Source organism: Ovis canadensis, chromosome 21 (assembly GCF_042477335.2).
Source record: "Ovis canadensis isolate MfBH-ARS-UI-01 breed Bighorn chromosome 21, ARS-UI_OviCan_v2, whole genome shotgun sequence".
Lineage (NCBI taxonomy): Eukaryota > Metazoa > Chordata > Mammalia > Artiodactyla > Bovidae > Ovis > Ovis canadensis.
The window spans coordinates 39079782-39101722 of record NC_091265.1 but is presented as its reverse complement, the minus strand read 5'-3'; the positions used below and the strand labels follow the sequence as shown (position 1 = coordinate 39101722).

The 21941-nt window shown below is 39.1% G+C and overlaps 1 protein-coding gene across 4 annotated transcripts in view; it reads left to right on the top strand.

Annotated features, from left to right (window-relative positions):
- NELL1 (neural EGFL like 1) overlaps nucleotides 1–17095 on the top strand; it is a 1018153-nt gene extending 1001058 nt beyond the window's left edge. The window contains exons 18-20 of one of the 4 annotated variants that reach the window (XM_069565320.1): nucleotides 12024–12200; nucleotides 14650–14874; nucleotides 16591–17095. In XM_069565320.1, coding sequence (XP_069421421.1) covers nucleotides 12024–12200; nucleotides 14650–14874; nucleotides 16591–16641 — 453 coding nt within the window. In that variant the 3' untranslated portion in view covers nucleotides 16642–17095. Of the gene's footprint in view, nucleotides 1–534; nucleotides 1670–12023; nucleotides 12201–14649; nucleotides 14875–16590 lie in introns of those variants that run through there. The other 3 variants (XM_069565321.1, XM_069565323.1, XM_069565324.1) reach the window with 3 other exon arrangements.
- Nucleotides 17096–21941: the final 4846 nt, after the last annotated feature.

Genomic DNA, 21941 nt, shown 5'->3' with positions numbered 1-21941 from the left:
CCAGACTCTGCCCTCACTTTCCTGGGAGTACACTGGCCATAGCCACTGCTATAAGACCTGCAAGCAGGCACTAAGCACTGCCCCCAACATCCCAGGAGCACACAAGTGCCCCTACATTCACACTCCATATCAAGGGGATAACAGCCAGCACATGCTGAGAAAGAGGCAGCAAGCATCCAAACTAAAAGCATTCTCTCAATTCCAAAGGAGATAGCTAAGTAGAACGCCTTGAACTCACCTCCTATCACAAAAAAACAAAAGCACAACTAACCATTGAATGACAATTAACAAGACTGGAACCCACAAAATGATGTTTTACATTCAAACAAAAAGAGGCAAAAATGAAATGGTAGGGGGGTACTTTCATGACATAATCAAATCTCATATGTGTTGGGTGGATGACCCAGAAACTAGAAAATAATAATATCACAGAGGTTCTCACACAACAGTGAGAGTTTGGATCCCTATATCAGGCTCCCTAGCCAGAGGCTCTGTCATTGGGAAGAGGAATCCCAAGAGCATTTGCTTTTGCAGGTCAGCAGGACTTGAGTGCAGGAGCTCCACAGGACTGGAAGAAACAAAGACTCTACTCTTGGAGGGCACACAGAAGATTTCACATACATTAGGACCCAGTGCAAAGCTAACTCCATAGGAGACTGGCTGGACCAACCTGCAAGTGTCAGAGTTTCCTGATTAGCCATGGCTCACTGAGGAGTGGGAAGACACTTGCGGCAAAGGACCCATGGAATAATGATAAGTGTCAACCATCCCAGAGGCCATCACTTTGGCACCAAGACTTGACCCTACCCCATTGTCTGCAGGCTCTAGTGCTACCTCTATTTAACTTTCCATATCTATTCTTTCCTCTCTTTCCTCTCAAGATATTTGTTAGTTTTATTTTCATTGCTTTATCCCCCACTTGGCACCTTGCTTTAGTTTTGTTTTCCAGCTTGTGCTTTAGTTAGTTTTGTTCTTAACTGGTAAATATAATTTTTAATTTCCTTTGTTCATGGGGTCAATCTACTGTACTTTATTTTTGTTGGACTGTTTTGACTTTGCTCATGGGTGTATATGTATATGTGTGTATTACATTATTTTAATTATTATTTATCTGATTTTGTAACTGCCATTGTCTGAGGTTTATCTTTGGTTTCTCATTTTTGGATATTTGTTTTAATCTCACTTAATGCCATAACAAACCACTTGTGGAATATTCTTTCCTGACCAGAGATCAAGCTCTGAGCCTTTGGAGTGGGAGCACTGACTCCAAGACCCTAGACTACCAGAGAACTAACCGTAGGGAGCATCAAATAGTGAGAACTCACACAAAGGAAACCACTTGAATACAAGACCCAGCATCACTCAAACACCAGTAACACCCTGTGCAGGATGCCTCATCTAAACAACAAGCAAAGCAAAAATACAAACCCAATAATCAGCAGACAGGATTACCACCTCACTCAACCTTGCCCATTAGAGGAAAACTAAAGAAACAAACAAAAACTCAGCACAAATCTCACCCTATATGAAGCTTATACAAACCACTGGGTCAACCCTAGGAGGGCAGAAACCAAAAAGAAGAAAGAATTCAACCTTTTATAAGGAAAGAATTCAACTTCCCTTGAGCCCTGGGAAAAGGAGACCTCAAACACAATAAGTTTTAAAAAAATAATGAAAAGGCAGAGAAATACACAAATGAAGGGACAAGCTAGAAACACAGAAGTCCAAATAAATGAAAAGGAAATAGGCAAACTACCTGAAAAAGAATTCAGAATAATGATAGTAAAGATGATAAAAAACCTTGAAAACAAAATGGAGAAAATACAAGAATCAATTAAGAAAGACCTAGAAGAATTAAAGAATAAACCTACAGAGACAAACAACACAATTACTGATATTAAAAATACTCTAGAAGGAATCAATTGCAGAATATGTGAAGCAGAAAAACAAATCTGTGAGCTTGAAGATAAAATGGTGGAAATAACTTCTGAAGAGCAGAATAAAGTAAAAAGAATGAAAAGAAATGAGGATAGTCTCAGAGACCTCTGGGACAATATCAAATGCACCAACATTCACAATATAGGGGTCCCAGAAGAAGAGAAAAAGAAGGGTATAAGAGAATTTTTGAAGAGATAATAGTTGAAAATTTCCCCAACATGGAAAAAGAAATAGTCAATAAAGTCCAACAGGCAGAAAGAGTCCCATGCAGGAGACACTCAAGGAGAAACATGCCAAGATACATACTAATAAAACTAACAAAGACTAAACACACAAAAAAGAATATTAAAAGCAGCAAGAGAGAAGCAACAAGTAACATACAGGGGAAACCCCATATGCTTAACAGCTGATCTTTCAGCAAATATGCTGCAGGCCAGAAGGGAATAGCAGGACATATCTAAAGTACTGAAAGGGAAAAATCTACAAACAAGATTACTGTACCTGGCAAGGATCTCATTCAAAATTGATGAAGAAATAAAAAACTTTTCAGACAAGCAAAAGTTAGATAATTCAGTACCACCAAACCAGCTTTACAACAAATGTTAAAGGGACTTATATAGTCAAGAAATACAAGAGAAGAAAAACAGTCTACAAATTCAACCCCAACAATTAAGAAAATATCAATAGGAACATATATATCAATAATTACTTTTAAGTGGATTAAATGCTCCAACCAAAAGACACAGACTGACTGAATGGATACAAAAACAAGACCCATATATATGCGACCCATATATATGCTGTTCAGACATAAAGACACATATAGACCAAAAGTGAGAGGATGGAAAAATATATTCCATGCAAATAGGAAGTAAAAGAAAGCTGGAGCAGCAATCCTCATATCAGACAAAACAGACCTTAAAGATTACAAGGGAGGACATTATGTAATAATCACTGAATCAATCCAAGAGGAAGACATAACAATTGTAAATATGGCATCCCACTCCAGTACTCCTGCCTGGAAAATCCCATGGACGGAGGAGCCTGGTAGGGTGCAGTCCATGGGGTCGCTGAGGATCGGACACGACTGAGCAACTTCAGTTTCACTTTTCACTTTCATGCATTAGAGAAGGAAATGGCAACCCACTCCAGTGTTCTTGCCTGGAGAATCCCAGGGATGGGGGAGCCTGGTAGGCTGCCGTCTATGGGGTCGCACAGAGTTGGACACAACTGAAGTGACTTAGCAGCAGCAGCAGCATGCACCCAACATAGGAGCACATCAATATATGAGGCAAACAGTAACAGACATAAAAAGAGAAATTGACAATATAACAATAATAGTGGGAGACTTAAACACCCCACTCACACCGATGGACAGATCATAAAAAAAAAAATTAATAAGGAAACACAAGTCTTAAACGATACATTAGATGAGATGGATCTCACTGATATCTTTAGGACATTCCATCCAAATGCAAAACAATACAGCTTGTCAAGTGCACATGGAACATTCTCCAGGATAGATCACATCTTGGGTCACAAATTGAACCTCAGTTAATTTAAGAAAATTGAAATCATATCAAACATCTTCTCCACCCACAATGATATGAAACACAACATCAATTACAAGGAAAAAAGTCTAAGAAAAACAAACACATGGAGATTAAACAACATGTTTCTAAACATCTACAGGTTACTGAAGAAATCAAAAGGGAAATCAAAATTCCAGAAACAAATGACAATGAAAACACAACAGCCCAAAACCTATGGTATACAGCAAAAGCAGTTCTCAGTGGGAAGTTTATAGCAATATAATTCTACCTCAGTAAACAAGAAAAACATTGACTAGACAACTTATCTTTACATCTAAAGCAACTGAACAAAGAACAACAACAACAAAAAAAAAAACCCACCCAAAATTAATAGAAAAGAAGAAATCACAAAGATCCAAGAAGAAATAATGAAAAAGAAATGAAAGAAACAACAGTAAATATTAATAAAAGTAAAAGCAGGTTCATTGAAAAGATAAAGAAAATTGACAAAGCTTTAGACAGACTCATCAAGAACAAAAGAGAGGAGAATCAAACCAACAAAATTAGAAATGCAAAAGGAGAGGTTACGACAGACAATGCAGAAATACAAAGGATTATAGGAGACTATTATGAACAACTCTAACGCAGTAAAATGGATAACCTGGAAGAAATGGAAAGATTCTTAGAAAAGTTCAGCCTTCCAAGAGTGACTCAGGAAGAAATAGAAATTATGAACAGCCCAATTACAAGCACTGAAATTAAAGCTGTGATCAAAAATCTCCCAAAAAACAAAAGCCCAGGACCAGGTGGCTTCACACAATTCTATCAAACATTGAGAGAAGAGCTAATGCCTATCCTTCAAAAACTCTTTCAAAAAAATTGCAAAGGAAAGCTTCCAAACTCATTCTGCAAAGCCACCATCACCCTGATACCAAAACCAGACAAAGACCACACACAAAAAAGAAAACTACAGGCCAATATCACTGATGAACATAGATGCAAAAATCCTCAACAAAATTTTAGCAAACAGAATTCAGCAACCCATCTAAAAGCTTATACACCATGATCAAGTTGGGTTTATTCCATGAATGCAAGGATCCTTCAATATATGCAAACCAATCAATGTTATATACCATATTAACAAATTGAAAAGTAAAAACCATATGATAATCTCAACAGATGCATAAAAATCCTTTGACAAAATTCAGCACCCATTTATGATTAAAACTCTTCAAAAAATGGGCATAGAAGGAATCTATTTTAACATAGTAAAGGCCATATATGATAAGCCTATAGCAAACATTATTCTCAATGGTGTAAAACTGAAAGCATTCCTCCTAAGATCAGTGACAAGACAAGGCTCTGCACTTTTGCCACTATTATTCAACATAGTTCTGGAATTCTTAGCTATAGCAATCAGAAAAGAAAAACAAATATAAGGAATCCAGATGAGAAAAGAAGTAAAGCTGTCACTGTTTGCAGATGACAAGATATTGTACATAGAAAATCCTAAAGATATATCAGAAAATTACTAGAGCTAATCAGTGAATTTAGCGAAGTTGCAGGATACAACATCAATATACAGAAATCACTTGCATTTCTATATACCAACTATAAAGAATCAGAAAGAGAAATTAAGGAATCAATCCCATTCACCATTGCAACAAAAAGAATCAAATATCTAGGAATAAACTCACCTGAGACAAAAGAACTGTACACAGAAAATTATCAGACACTGATGAAAGGCATCAAAGACAACATAAACAGATGGAGTGATATTCCATGTTCCTGGGTAGGAAGAATCAGTATTGTGAAAATGACTATACTACCACACACAATCTACAGATTCAATGTTATCCCTATCAAATTCAGTTCAGTTCAGTTCAGTCCAGTCGATCAGTCGTGTCTGACTCTTTGCCACCCCATGAATCTCAGCACGCCAGGCCTCTCTGTCCATCACCAACTCCCGGAGTTCACTCAGACTCACGACCATTGAGTCCGTGATGCCATCCAGCCATCTCATCCTCGGTTGCCCCCTATTCCTCCTGCCATCAATCCCTCCCAGCATCAGAGTCTTTTCCAATGAGTCAACTCTTCCCATGAGGTGGCCAAAGTACTGGAGTTTCAGCTTTAGCATCAGTCCTTCCAAAGAAATCCCAGGGCTGATCTCCTTCAGAATGGACTGGTTGGATCTCCTTGCAGTCCAAGGAACTCTCAAGAGTCTTCTCCAACACCACAGTTCAAAAGCATCAATTCTTCGGCACTCAGCCTTCTTCACAACCAACTCTCACATCCATACATGACCACTGGAAAAACCATGCCTTGACTAGACAGACCTTAGTCGGCAGAGTAATGTCTCTGCTATTGAATATGCTATCTAGGTTGGTCATAACTTTTCTTCCAAGGAGTAAGCATCTTTTAATTTTATGGCTGCAATCACCATCTGCAGTGATTTTGGAGCCCAAAAAAATAAAGTCTGACACTGTTTCCACTGTTTCCCCATCTATTTCCCATGAAGTGATGGGACCAGATGCCATGATCTTCATTTTCTGAATGTTGAGCTTTAAGCCAACTTTTTCACTCTCCTCTTTCACTTTCATCAACAGGCTTTTTAGTTCCTCTTCACTTTCTATCATAAGGGTGGTGTCATCTGCATATCTGAGGTTATTGATATTTCTCCTGGCAATCTTGATTCCAGCTTCTGTTTCTTCCAGTCCAGCGTTTCTCTGATGTACTCTGCATATAAGTTAAATAAGCAGGGTGACAACATACAGCCTTGATGCACTCCTTTTCCTATTTGGAACCAGTCTGTTGTTCCACATCCTGTTCAAACTGTTGCTTCCTGACCTGCATACAGATTTCTTGAGGCAGGTCAGGTGGTCTGGTATTCCCATCTCTTTCAGAATTTTCCAGTTTATTGTGATCCATACAGTCAAAGGCTCTGGCATAGTCAATAAAGCAGAAATAGATGTTTTTCTGGAACTCTCTTGCTTTTTCCATGATCCAGCAGATGTTGACAATTTGATCTCTGATTCCTCTGCCTTTTCTAAAACCAGCTTGAACATCAGGAAGTTCACGGTTCACGTATTGTTGAAGCCTGGCTTGGTGAATTTTGAGCATTACTTTAATAGCGTGTGAGATGAGTGCAATTGTGCAGTAGTTTGAGCATTCTTTGGCATTGCCTTTCTTTGAGATTGGAATGGAAACTGACCTTTTCCAGTCCTGTGGCCACTGCTGAGTTTTCCAAATTTGCTGGCATATTGAGTGCAGCACTTTCACAGCATCATCTTTCAGGATTTGAAATAGCTCAACTGGGATTCCATCACCCCCACTAGCTTTGTTCGTAGTGATGCTTTCTAAGGCCCACTTGACGTCACATTCCAGGATGTCTGGCTCTAGACTAGTGATCACACCATCATGATTATCTGGGTCATGAAGATCTTTTTTGTACAGTTCTTCTGTGTATTCCTGCCACCTCTTCTTAATATCTTCTGCTTCTGTTAGGTCCAGACCATTTCTGTCCTTTATCGAGCCCATCTTTGCATGAAATGTTCCCTTGGTATCTCTAATTTTCTTGAAGAGATCTCTAGTCTTTCCCATTCTGTTCTTTTCCTCTATTTCTTTGCATTGATTGCTGAAGAAGGCTTTCTTATCTCTTCTTGCTATTCTCTGGAACTCTGCATTCAGATGCTTATATCTTTCCTTTTCTCTTTTGCTTTTCACTTCTCTTCTTTTGACAGCTATTTGTAAACCCTCTACAGACAGCCATTTTTCTTTTTTGCATTTCTTTTCCATGGGGATGGTCTTGATCCCTGTGTGCTGTACAGTGTCATAAACCTCATTCTATAGTGCATCAGGCACTCTATCTATCAGATCTAGGCCCTTAAATCTATTTCTCACTTCCACTATATAATCATAAGGGATTTGATTTAGGTCATACCTGAATGGTCTAGCGGTTTTCCTTACTTTCTTCAATTGAGTCTGAATTTGGTAATAAGAAGTTCATGATCTGAGCCACAGTCAGCTCCCGGTCCTGTTTTTGTTGACTGTATAGAGCTTCTCCATCTTTGGCTGCAAAGAATATAACAACAGTCTGGAACAACATACTGGTTCCAAATAGGAAAAGGAGTAGGTCAAGGCTGTATATTGTCACCCTGCTTATTTAACTTCTATGCAGAGTACATCATGAGAAACGCTGGACTGGAAGAAACACGAGCTGGAATCAAGATTGCCAGGAGAAATATCAATAACTTCAGATATGCAGATAACACCACCCTTATGGCAGAAAGCGAAGAGGAGCTAAAAAGCCTCTTGATGAAAGTGAAAGAGGAGAGTTAAAAAGTTGGCTTAAAGCTCAATATTCAGAAAACGAAGATCATGGCATCTGGTCCCATCACTTCATGGGAAATAGATGGGGAAACAGTGTCAGACTTTATTTTTGGGGGCTGCAAAATCACTATAGATGGTGATTGCAGCATGAAATTAAAAGACGCTTACTCCTTGGAAGAAAAGTTATGACCCACCTAGACAGTATATTCAAAGCAGAGACATTACTTTGCCAACTAAGGTCCATCTAGTCAAGGCTATGGTTTTTCCAGTGGTCATGTATGGATGTGAGAGTTGGACTTTGAAGACGGCTGAGCACCGAAGAATTGATGCTTTTGAACTGTGGTGTTGGAGAAGACTCTTGAGAGTTCCTTGGACTGCACGGCGATCCAACCAGTCCATTCTGAAGGAGATCAACCCTGGGATTTCTTTGGAAGGGATGATGCTAAAGCTGAAACTCCAGTACTTTGGCCACCTCATGGGAAGAGTTGACTCATCGGAAAAGACTCTGATGCTGGGAGGGATTGATGGCAGGAGGAGAAGGGGAGAGCCGAGGATGAGATGGCTGGATGGCATCACGGACTCAATGGACATGAGTCTGAGTGAACTCCGGAAGATGGTGATGGACAGGGAGGCCTGGCGTGTTGCGATTCATGGGGTTGCAAATAGTCGGACACGACTGAGCGACTGAACTGAACTGATCTGAACTGAAGGAGACAAAAGACTTGTAATCTGTAAACTGTAAAATGTTAATGAAATACATTGTAGATGACACAGAGAGGTATTTCATGTTCTTGTATTGGAAGAATCAATATTGTGAAAATGATTATACTCCACAAGACAATCTACAGATTTAATGATATCCCTGCTGCTGCTAAGTCACTTCAGTCGTGTCCAGCTCTGTGCCGCCCCATAGATGGCAGCCCACCTGGCTCCCCTGTCCCCAGGATTTTCCAGGCAAGAGTACTGGAGTGGGTTGCCATTTCCTTCTCCAGTGCATGAAAATGAAAAGTGACAGTGAAGTCGCTCAGTCATGTCCGACTCTTCATGACCCCATGGACTGCAGGCTACCAGGCTTCTCCATCCTTGGGATTTTCCAGGCAAGAGTACTGGAGTGGGAATGATATCCCTATCAAATTATTAATGGCATTTTTCATAGAACTAGACAAATGAGACGTAGTTAAACCTAAAAGCTTCTGTACAGCAGAATAAACCATCAGCAAAACAAAAAGACAACGCACTGAATGGGAGAAACTATTTGCAAATGAAGTGGCCAACAAGGGTGTTATCTCTAAAATATATGAAGAGCTCATACAGCTCTATGTCTAACAAACAACCCCATCAAAACATGGGCAAAATATCTAAATAATAGTTTCCTCAAAGAAGACATACAGATGCCAGAAAAGCACATGAAAGGATGCTCAACATCAGTAATTATCAGAGAGATGCAAATCAAAACTACAATAAGGTATTGCCTCACACTGGTCAGACTAGCCATCATCCAATCTACAAACAATAAATGCTGGAAAGGATGAATAGAAAAAGGAACCCTCCTACACTGTTGGTGGGAATGTAAACTGGTACAACCTCCATGGAGAATGGTCTGAAGGTTCCTTATAAGACTGAAAATGGAACTACCATATTATTCAGGAATCCCACTCCTGGGCATATATCCAGAGAAAACTAAGAATGGAACTACCATATGATCCAGCAATCCCATTCCTGGGCATACATCCAGAGAAAACTGAACTTCAAGGTGCATGCACCCCAGTGTTCACTAAGCACTATTTACAATAGCCAAGACATGCAAGCGACTCAAATGTCCATTGACAGAGGAATGGGTAAAGATGTGGTACACATATTCAATGCAGAATTACTCAGCCATAGGAAAAGAACAAGATAATGCCTTTGCAGAACATAGATGGACCTAGAGATCATCATATTAAGTGAAGTAAGTCAGAGAAGAATCTCATGATATTGCTTATGTGTGAAATCTTTAAAAAATGATACAAATGAACTTATTTACAAAACAGAAATAGACACACAGATGTAGAAAACAAACTATGGTTACTAAAAGGAAAATGAGGGGAATATTAGGATTATGGATTGAAATAAACACATTATCATATGTAAAAATAGATAACCAACAGGGACTTACTTTATAGCACAGGGAACTGTACTCAAAATCTTATATTAACCTATAACAGAAGATAATATAACAAGAAAAAATATGTATTTACTTGTAACTGAATCACTTTGTACAGCTGAAAAATAATACAACTTTGCAAATCAACTATAATTAAAAATAAAAATAATTTTTTTAAAGTGGCAACAACAGTGAAAAGATTTAAAACTATGAGGAATCATCAAAAAACTAGATATGTTTGCTCTAGAGATGAGATGATTCAGAAGAAACACAAAAGCTCTCTTCTAAGAATGAAGAATAAAAATGTGATAGAAGGCTGAAGAGTTCTTTGATTACCAAGGATGAAAACAAGGATCAGTGAAGACGGGCAACAAAAATCCAATTTTTAACAGAATGGTACAAAGTTACATGAGTAAAATACCTTCCATGGTGGTAAGTTCTTCAAGAGAATTTAGAGCACAGGTTTTGATGACTTTTGAATATGGTTGCTCTAGACTAATCAAGTATAGGTCAAAATTTGGTTATGTATCCTCTAAGGTATATTCTGGCCCTGAGATTCTCTGGTTTTGTAAATATTTGGCAAAGCGGTTTTAATCATAAAAGGTGGCCACTTGTCTCACCTTAAATTTTTAGCTGTTCATTGGCTGAGGTGAGAAGTTACTGTAAGCAACAGACATATAAATAAGCAGCAGCACTGAGTAATATTCTATTGTATATGTATAGCACATCTTTGTCTAGTCCTATGTCAGTGGATGTTTAGGTTGCTTCCATATCCTGGCTATTGTTAATTGTGCAGCAGGGAGCATTGGGGCACATGTGTCTTTTTGAATTATGGTTTTCTCAGGGTATATGCCCAGTAATGGGATTTCTGGGTCATATTGGGTCACTTGTAGTGATGTGGATAAATCTAAAGTCTGTCACACAAAGTGAAGTCAGAAAGAGGAAAATAAATATCAGATATTAATACATGCATATGGAATCTAGAAAATTTGTACTGATGAACCTATTTGCAGGGCAGGAGTAGAGACGCAGATATAGAGAACGCACTTGTGGATATAGGGAAGGAACGGCAGAGGGTGAGACAAACTGAGAGTGCATTGCCATATATATACTAGCATGCGTAAAGCAGCTAGTGGGAAGCTGCTGTGTAGCACGGGAAGCGCAGCTTGGTGCTCTGTGATGACCTAGAGGGTGGGATGGAGGGGAGGTGTGAGGGAGGCTTAAGAAGGAGGGGATATATGTATAAAATGTATATAGAGAGCTGATTGACATTGTTGTACAGCAGAAACTAACACAACATTGTAAAGCAATTATACTCCAATTTAAAAAAAAAAAAAGAAAGAAACACTGCAAAACATTGTTTTAATGTTTGAATGCTATCAACTTTCAATCCTTTATGAGTATTTAAGGTCTTTACTCCAGAAATTATACTTTGGTATAATTTGGGGAACTCCCACCTCAAGGTGGGAGGCGGCACCTGTAGTAAACATGTTAAAAACTATCCTGTAGAAGAAAAGTTATTTTGAAACCAGGAAATGTAATGGTGCTGCTTAGAGAATTGCTACCTCTGTGATGCTGGATAAGTCATTTAGCCTCTCTGAGCCTCGGTTAATTATTTTATAAAAAGGGTATAGTCAGACTTCCTCCCATAGCTGAGGCAGAGATAAAAGTAGATGAATACGTTTGCATGTCTCAGGTCATTCACTATGACCTGGGAAAAGTACAGCAGCGTGATTTTCCACTCAAACGAGTCCTTGATCATTCATGCATTTTTAGCTGCTTAGTTATAATTTTACTTAGAAATAAGATTTTTAAGAAACATTTAGAAAAAAGTTTCAAGAACACTTCTTTTTTAAACTTGGAAATGTCTCCCTGTTAACACGGACTGCTCTGCAGGCAAGGGCAGGGAGAAACAGGGTGTGTAGACGTGAGTATACGTGCATGCGCATCTGTTTGAGCAAAACGGGAGGTGGCCAGGGGGTTACTATGACTGTCAGAAATCGGTCATATGTGCTCTGTCCAGTGTTTACAAGACTCGTTTTCTTAGTGCAGGCTTATTGCTTAACCTCACTTCTAAACAGGACGGGAAGATATTCTGCCGGCGGACAGCATGTGATTGCCAGAATCCAAGCGTTGACCTTTTCTGCTGCCCAGAGTGTGACACCAGGGTCACAAGCCAATGTTTGGATCAAAATGGAAACAAGCTCTATCGGAGTGGAGACAACTGGACTCACAGCTGCCAGCAGTGCCGCTGTCTGGTATGCTGTCTTCCTTCAGAGTGTGTTGTCCCTTATACTCTCGGGGGTTTACAACTCAGTTGCCTATGGGCTTTAGTTTCCTGCTATTTGTGATCCTGGGCAGGAAGGTATGGGTCCTGTGGCTAGTGAAGGGGCAAATGCTCTTCCAGAAGACATTCATATTCCACTGTTTAAAACAGCATGCAAGACATTTACATAGGACAAATTTGGTCCAAGTTACTTTGCAACTGCTACTTTTTAGCAAATCCAGGACAATAAAAATCCCCAAATGACAGAAAGCTTTTGAGGCCTTGATCAGTACTTGTAGTTCTTACAGAGCCAAGTCTTTCATTTCTTGGGACATTACCAATAAAGCTTTCAGTATGAGAGATAACAGAACATAATAGAAATACTAGGGAATAAGAATTCAGTCTTGGTTCTCCCACATACAAGCTCTGTGTGATTAACTTGGGCAAGTCCCAGCATTTCACTTGATCATTCTTTTCTGCAGTGTATACAAGTAGATGAGCACCTATTTTGTGGGGCTGTTGTGAAGATCAGAGATAGGTGTGAATGGCAAATATAGTATTTGACACATAGAAAGTACTTAATGCACAGAAGTAATTACTGTTCACGTTTCCTGGATTAAAAAATTGGTTTCAAGAGCTAAACCTTCATAGAGAAAAATGAAGGGTTCCTTTGCATCTAAATATGGGGATACTAAGGGTATAATTAGGTCTGAGAAATTTCAGAGAAACAGCTTAATTTCTGGAACTGGTTCTTTCTGTTTCAGATTATACCACAGACAGAGATTCCTAATGTTGCAAAGACTGTTACAACACATTATCATAGTGAATATGATATTCTGTCTCTGAGGGAATTACAGCCAGAGGAGTTGTCAATTTGTAACAGAAACTGTTAGCTGCATTTTGTAATGTAACATTTTCTAAAGTTAATGATTCAGTCTATAGATACTGCATAAAAACAGGCATTCAGAGACATCATGCTGTAAATTTCCATTGGATTTTCTAAAGTCACCTGGCGAATGTGCAGATAATCTTAGTAGAAATAATTCCTTCTTAATTACTCCTAATGCTGAGGAGTATAACTCAGACATATTCAAATTGTAGCTATTTTTCACATCTCCCATTCAAGAACAAACTCAACACAGCTATAGAATTAGCTCACGTATCAGTCTGAAAAATTGCCTTTCTAAGAAGCCAGTCTTCAGCACTCAGAAGAACGAGTATTAATTTTAGACATGAAATTTTTACAGAATTTCAAGAGTATCCCCTGCCATCCCAGACCCTAATATTTTTTTGGAAAACTGATGCTAATGAATATAACTTTGTGATGACTTGAGAATATAGTGGGTTATATTTAATGTCAAAAATTTGCACGTGCCAGATCCCAGATGCAGTGATCATGACGTGTGTGATAAGTCACTTCAGTCACGTCTGACTCAGCAACCCTATGGGCTGTAGCTCACCAGGCTCCTCTGCCCATGGGATTCTCCAGGCAAGAATACTGGAATGGGTTGCCATGCCCTCCTCCAGGGGATCTTCCTGATCCAGGGGTTGTACCCATGTCTCTTACATCTCCTGCATTGGCAGGGGGGTTCTTTACCACTGGCACTGCCTGGGAAGCCTCGTGAGCATGACAGACATGGGCAATCACAAAGCTGATCAAAGGCCATAATCTTGTGATGCTGACTGATTTTGAGTACGAGTTTGCATTAATTATAATGTGTCATGATAACAGAAAAGACTACATAGAGAAACAGATCTGCTAAGTGCAGTTCAGTGGGGCCACAGTTGCCAGTTTATAGACTACTTGGAGGCTGCATCTAAACTGTAACACTGTACTGCACATCAGTGATGTATCACTAGCCAGACAGAACATTCAAAACCATTCTGAAATGGTTCTCCCGATATTGCACAACCTCAGTTCTAAATCTAACATAAGCAACTCAGTGTGATGTTGTTGAAGTAGTATAGGGACTCAGGTTCCTCCTTTGACCTTAAGAAAAATAAGTTTCTCTTTATACACTAGCCCAGTATCATCTCTTTGTTCATTTGATTAGCATTTATTGACCAGAACTGTGCTAAGGATCAGGGAGATAAAGGGAGAAACCCAGAACCTGAAAGCTCAAAACTTAATCTGGAATTGTAAGAATCACTAAAAAATAATTATGAGTTGCCGTTGGCACAGAGAGATGGGACCTAACTCTCTCCATGGCTGCAATATAGGCAGTCAGCAAAAGCATACTGGAGGAGATGATGTCTGTATTCCTCCTTTGAGGAGGAAGCACGTCATACCCATATGGCATCATACACATAATGATGCTAAATTCGGGGCAGTCAGTGAGGGCAGTCATGGGATTCTTGAGGATTTCCCTCTCTAGGACTTTGGCAACAGGATTGTGCCAAAAGCTAATGAGGAGGCATTGTTGTTGTTGTTTTTTCCACAGGAAGGAGAGGTAGACTGCTGGCCACTTACTTGCCCCAGTTTGAGCTGTGAGTACACAACTATCCTGGAAGGGGAATGTTGTCCCCGCTGTGTCAGTGACCCCTGCCTGGCTGATAATATCGCCTATGACATCAGAAAAACTTGCCTGGACAGCTATGGCCTTTCAAGGCTTAGCGGCTCAGTGTGGACAATGGCTGGATCTCCATGCACAACCTGCAAATGCAAGGTAATTGGGTGTCCTGAGGGTAACCAGGCCTCAGACATGTGCCTGAGAACACCTGCAGGAGGTCCGCTCCTGATAGTTCTGAAGGCACGGGTTCCAAGGGGCATGGAAACACAGGCAGGCATTTGCTTCTCACCGGAGGTTAATCTGTCTGAATGGATGCTAGTTGTACTGTGTATAAAGGCAAATTCCAAATGAACATGGAACAAAATAGTCCTCTCTTGCCTGTAAAACATGGAATTTAAATCATTGACCCTAGGCCCAATTATGGCTGATTTAAGCTATTTTGACATGAATATGGGAAAGAAAGAAAAAAAAAAAAAGACCTATTTTCATCCGGGAAAAAATTTTAAGCTCTTTCTGGCAACTGTCTATGTTAGAAGAAGGTGTTCTATAAATCTGCGAAATTGTTTGCTTTGTTTAATTATCACAATGCCTAATGCAGGGACTTGAAGCTCCTGCTGTAAGATTTAATTAACTGTGATTATTTTCTTGTCTTTTTGGAGTAATTCCCATGAGGCATTGTCACATGTCTTTAAAATTAAAAACTGACCCCTTCCCCCTTTCTAAGTTTATGGAGAGTTATGACTGTAGTAGACTTTAGGCAGGGTTAAATTGCTGCTGAAACATCTGCTTAAATTCCCATGATTAAGCATGTTAAAAACATTAATCCATTTGATTCTACCAAATCCTGGCTCAGCTTCATGCATCAGTGGAAGGATCCCAACTTGCCTTTTTGTGCTGTTATAAATATGGGTTCTTTTTTTCTGAGAACTATCATAAAATGCAGCCCCCAATAGGAAGAGGACATCAAACTTCATAAAGCAAACGTTATGATCCCATATTCCTTCAGCCCATCAAACACAATGACCAGGGAATATATAAACCTATGGTATTCAGTATTATTTCTCGGAGGTCAGGTTTGAAATTCATTTAGGAGAATTATAAAGGTATATTTACATTATGTGTGCACACATGCTCAGTTGCTCAGTCATGTCCGACTCTTTGCAACCCCATGGACTATAGCCCACCAGACTACTCTGTCCATGGAATTTCCCAAGCAAGAATACTGGAGTGGGTTGCTATTTTCTCCTCAAGGAGATCTTCCAGACTCAGAGACTGAACCAGCATCTCCTATGTCTCCTGCATTGACAGGCAGAGTCTTTACCACTGAGCCACCTGGGAAGTCCATATTTAATATTAATATGTGTAATTGATTTCTCATGAATTCTTAATAATTGATATGTACCTTCCCTCTCATAGTCACCATGAGAGAGACTGTATTTACCCCTAATATGCCCGCCTTTCTGGAAGCCATGTTTATTTTCAGGTTCTTTTTGGTATTTTTGATTAGTTTTATTAATGGTAATTTATCTTTCAGAGGGTTAATTTTGGAAAGAATCTCAATTAGAGTAATTGTAGTGAATAAACTGTGTGAACAAACAAGTTGGAAATACACAGTAGTCTCAAACATGGTCTGAGTTCAGACGGAGTATATGAAGTTTCACTGCCAGCAGAACCCAACAAGAGGGACCCTGCAGGATCTCATAAGTCTTGCCTTCCATTTTACTCGTCTTCTGGCATTTTTCTAGTAAATATTTTTATAATATTCATGGAATTGGTCTCAAAATGTAGCTGATTATTTTGAATGTAAAAGTGGACACTGCATATTGATTTGTATTCTATGTCTCTGGCTAATGCTTGTGTCTTGATGCACAGAATGGAAGTGTCTGCTGTTCTGTGGATCTGGAGTGTCTTCATAATAATTGAAGTATTTAAAATGAACTCATCGTCGCAGAAGAAAAATGGACAAAATAACCATCCAACATGATGAAGAAGGAGTTGGTGTTTGGGTTGTTTTTTTTTTTTTTAAGCCACAGACAATTACCAAAGTTTCCATTGAAGGAAGGTGTTTGGGGGTTGCCTTTTGGACCTACCATGTTGCTCATTCTTGCTAACCTAGTCTAGGTGACCTATAGTGCATTGCACTTAAGTCTATAATTGTTAAAAAAAAAAAAAAGTTTCCCGTGTTGTAAATCACGTTTCCCTTATCAGATCATTTACAGACACATTTAAATGATCTCATGGTAAATGTTGATGTATTTTTTGGTTTATTTTGTGTACGAACATAATAGAGACTTGGCTCCTTTTATTTATTTTTTTCTGGATTTTTGGATCAAATTCTACAATAAAGTTGCCTGTTGTGATTTTTGTCCCATCCACTGAATACTTAATATTCACATTCCTGTGAAATGTATTAATGTGTGTATTTACAGCCTAACTGCATCTTAAATTGCAAACTGTTGGACACATCTAGATCCCCACACATTCAGCTTAAACCAGCTGAAAGCAATTATGATATGTTAAAGAAGGGAAAGACCACAGACATAAATAAATAGCTATTTTGAAAAGAATTTTCTCCTCCCTCTTACAAACAAAATGAAACAAAATCTTAAGCCACAATTTAGAAGCAACAATGCTTGCAGCCTTTTCTGGCATTGAAAGAGAAAGTATCTTTGCATTAGTTTTATATAGTATTTAATAACTTAGAAGGGCATCCGTGGTGGCTCAGCTGGTAAAGAATCCACCTGACATGCGGGAGACCTGGGTTCGATCCCTGGGTTGGGAAGATCCCCTAAAGAAGGGAAAGGCTACCCACTCCAGTATTTTCGGCTGAAGAATTCCATGGACTGTATATTCCATGGGGTTGCAAAGAGCTGGACATGACTGAGTGACTTTCACTTTAATAACTGACAAGGGACTTCCATGCCTATTCATACAAGTTGCCATTATACCATAGGTGCAGGGTATTATTCCTACATTACATAAGAGTAAATTAATGTATCCCAACCAACCAATTTGTTCAGATCTAGTTGACTTATAACACACTGGGATTGTTAATCAGGTCTCCTGATGCCTTCCCAATGATTTTTTTTTGCTAAATCTTGCAACATCTTATATGGTAGAGGATATACTTTTAAGAAAGCCATTTATATATTGAGTAGCTGTTTTAGAACACTGAATATTTTTATTTGAGCCACTACCATTATTTTTAAAAGTTGGCAGTTTGCTGAGTTACACAAAATGAATAAAATGTGCAGATGACATTGTACCTGAGCTGAAAATTCAAACTTGGGTTGTAGTTTCAAGTGAACTACATCTAAGTGTTTCTAATACCTAAGGATTCTGAATTCATCATTGTTCTGAATCACGTTGATTCATGACATTTTGTGCATAAAATCAAAGCAAAGATCTAAGTTGTTAAGTCAGTCCTGGCTGAATATATTTTAAATCCCCAATATTAATATAATTATTAATTAAAAATTACAAGTTAATATCACTCATTTATTGATATTTGTCAGAGAAGGCGATGGCACCCCACTCCAGTACTCTTGCCTGGAAAATCCCTTGGACAGAGGAGCCTGGTAGGCTGCAGTCCATGGGGTCGCGAAGAGTCAGACACGACTGAGCGACTTCCCTTTCACTTTTCACTTTCATGCATTGGAGAAGGAAATGGCAACCCAAACCAGTGTTCTTGCCTGGAAAAGCCCAGGGACGAGGGAGCCTGGTGGGCTGCCGTCTATGGGGTCACACAGAGTCAGACACGACTGAAGTGACTTAGCAGCAGCAGCAGAAGTCAATATTTTGTGATGATATAATTCACTGCTGCTGCTGCTGCTAAGTTGCTTCAGTCCTGTCCGACTCTGTGCAAACCCATAGACAGTGGCCCACCAGGCTTCTCCGTCCCTGGGATTTTCCAGGCAAGAATACTGGAGTGGGTTGCCATTTCCTTCTCCAATGCATGAAAGGGAAAAGTGAAAGTGAAGTCGCTCAGTCGTGCCTGACTCTTAGTGACGCCATGGACTGCAGCCTACCAGGCTCCTCCTCAGTCCATGGGATTTTCCAGGCAAGAGTACTGGAGTGGGGTACCATCGCCTTTTCCAAAATAATTCACTACATGAGATCAATTTCATGTGCTAAATTATGATATAGCAATTAAAGCTCTATTTGACAACTACTGCTATAGTATGGTCGGAGAAGGCGACAGCAACTCACTCCAGTGTTCTTGCCTAGAGAATTCCAGGGACGGTAGAGCCTGGTGGGCTGCCGTCTGTGGGATCACACAGAGTTGGACACGACTGAAGCAACTTAGCAGCAGCAGCAACAGCAGCTATAGTATGGTAAATTAGAACACATCTCTATTTTAATTATTTAAATGTATTCCTGGAACAGAGATTTTTAAAATCTAGAACATATTTAGGGAACCTTCATTAAAAATAGCTGTCAAGTATCAGTGCAAAAACAAAGGCAAATTAAGAATCATTTGTGATTATATAAGTGAGGGGCTGGCAAACTCTGGTCCCTTGAGTCAAATCTGGCCATTTGCCTATTTCATAGGAACACAGTCACACACATTCATTTATATATTCCCTACTGCTGAAGAAAATGACAGAGCTGAGTAGTTCCAACAAAGATACAAGACCAAAAATATCATCATCTTGCCTCTAAAAAAAGTTTGCCAGTGTCTGGTGTAAATGATGACTAAACATTGGTATGCATTTTAGAATATCTGTTTCCATTTTTTTCCAGGGAATTTCCAGAATTTAATAGTTTTCATTAAATCTGTATTATTTTCATACTTTGTTGAAGATCCATTAGCATAGATGGCTCATCCTAAAAACTGGTGTTTTACAACTACAATCGTTAAGCCTCAGTATTTTCTTTTCATTTCATTTCAGTTAAATTTAATCGGTGCTAACTTGACAAAATGTTATTGATATTTAGTTGCACTATTGAAACTACTGCCAACTCCTATCAATAAGAGGTTTATTTCCTATTAAATAATTGATGACATTTTTCTTATTAAAAATGGAGTACTTTATGCATAAAGTACTATACTAAGCTCTGCTGGGGAAGTAAAAAGATGAACAGACTAGTTTTTACTTTAAAGATCATCATTATGTGGTCCTTTAGAAGGTGCTAGCAATCTTTAATCCATGAGGGGATCCTATTGAAATAAATGACTGCCTGAAATATCTTCTCCAGCCAGAAATTGAAAAACATTACTTTTAAAAGTGTGGTGAATCTCCTGATGGAAAATGTTTAAATCTTGTGCTATGATTTACAGTGTGAAATGGATGTCCATTTAATGAACCAAAAAGTGTTTGACAAACATATCTCCTTATAGATTATAACCATTGTCTGCAACTGTAACACACACATTGGTAGGAAACAATGGTAAATGCATAAGCACTTATGTAGCTACCCTCCAGTTTTCAGTACTGTAAAAGCACTGTGATGCAGGAGAGAAGAATATGAAGGAAGATGAAAGTCTTATATATTAACAAGACACATCTATTAAACATAAATTTTGCTTCATTTCCTTCTAGTTTGCATATGAAATATATGTATATACATATATCATGTTATATATAGGTACCATAATCTATATATATTTATATGCAATTGATATATATATATTAATATACTATGTATTCATGTGCAATGTGTATATTTGTTTAGTCTCAGAGCTTCCCCTCTTCTGAGCTTTCTAGCACTACACTAATTGTCTCTGTTAAGGACTTATATACATTTTCCTTGTATTATGCAATAGGCTAAGCTGTATGCAATCTTTATTTTCTAGCATTCAGCCTAGAGCCCTGCATAGGGTAGTTTTTCTATTAATTCTTTTAAATTCATAATCTTTTATAGCATCATAAAGTTTTCATGGGGTGGTGAAAACAACCTACTCTAGTGGCTTTCAGATGTTCTTAAGCAATAAGACTGGTTTAAAAATAAAATTTATTCAGTGCTTTACTATAAGAAGCAGATAAAAGAAGACTATCTCTGCTTGGAACAAAGGTTGGAGAACTAGAATACCTTCATATATCCCACCACAACTCACAGACATCAACAGAGCACAGCTTGAAAGCCACTGATCAAATTTGTTACCTTCACTTCTGCAAATGAAACCAACACTCAGATATTAGGTAGATTGCCCAGAGTTCATAATTAACTTGTCATAGGCTTAGAACCACCACCCAATCCATCCCAGTTTTCTCTCTGCCATCATCATGATTTAAAATGATTTTTTTTTCAAATTTCAATTTCAAGTGAGCTTTTCTTATTCCTTCCAAATGGATGGCAAAAAGCAGTCATAATAAGAAGATCCTGAGCTCATTAGCTCTCATAGCCACAACTATTGAGGAGAAAGACCAGAATATAATAGAAAAGATCTTCTACAACTGAAGATATAAAGAAAGAACCATAATGAGATGAGTGGGAGGGATGGAGTTATGATATTGTCAAGACCCATAAGTACAGGTGCTGCTGCTGCTGCTAAGTCGCTTCAGTCGTGTCTGACTCTGTGCGACCATAGACAGCAGCCCACTAGGCTCCGCCGTCCCTGGGATTCTCCAGACAAAAACACTGGACTGGGTTGCCATTTCCTTCTCCAATGAGTGAAAGTGAAAAGTGAAAGTGAAGTTGCTCTATCGTGTCCGAATCCTAGTGACCCCTTGGGCCACAGCCTACCAGGCTCCTCTGTCCATGGGATTTTCCAAGCAAGAGTACTGGAGTGGGCTGCCATTGAGTGACCCACAAATGGTAGAATAAATTCAACTGCAGAGATTCTTCTTAAGAAGCAATGAATCTGAGTCCTACATCAGGGTCCTCAGGCTATGAGTCTTATGCCAAGAAAAGGAGCCCCCAGAACATTTGAAGGGCATCAGGACTTTCTTTCAGAAGACCCAGATGCCTATGGGAAATAGAGACTCCACTCTTAAATGTTGCACACAAAATCTCACACACTCCAGGACCCAAGACAGAGACCTGAGTCACATCTACTTGCTGATCTTGGAGAGTCTCCTGGACAGTCAGGAGGCAACTGGAACTCACCCTAGGAATAGCTATAATGGTGGGAGTCATTTATTGGAGACTGTTCTACCACGTGGACACAGATGGTGGCAAGTGCCATTTTGCCAATCCTCCCTTTAGCTTATAAGCACTGAGAGCTTTCCTTGCTTACTAACCTGTAGGCCCAAGTACTAGGATGCCTCAGGCAAAGCAAT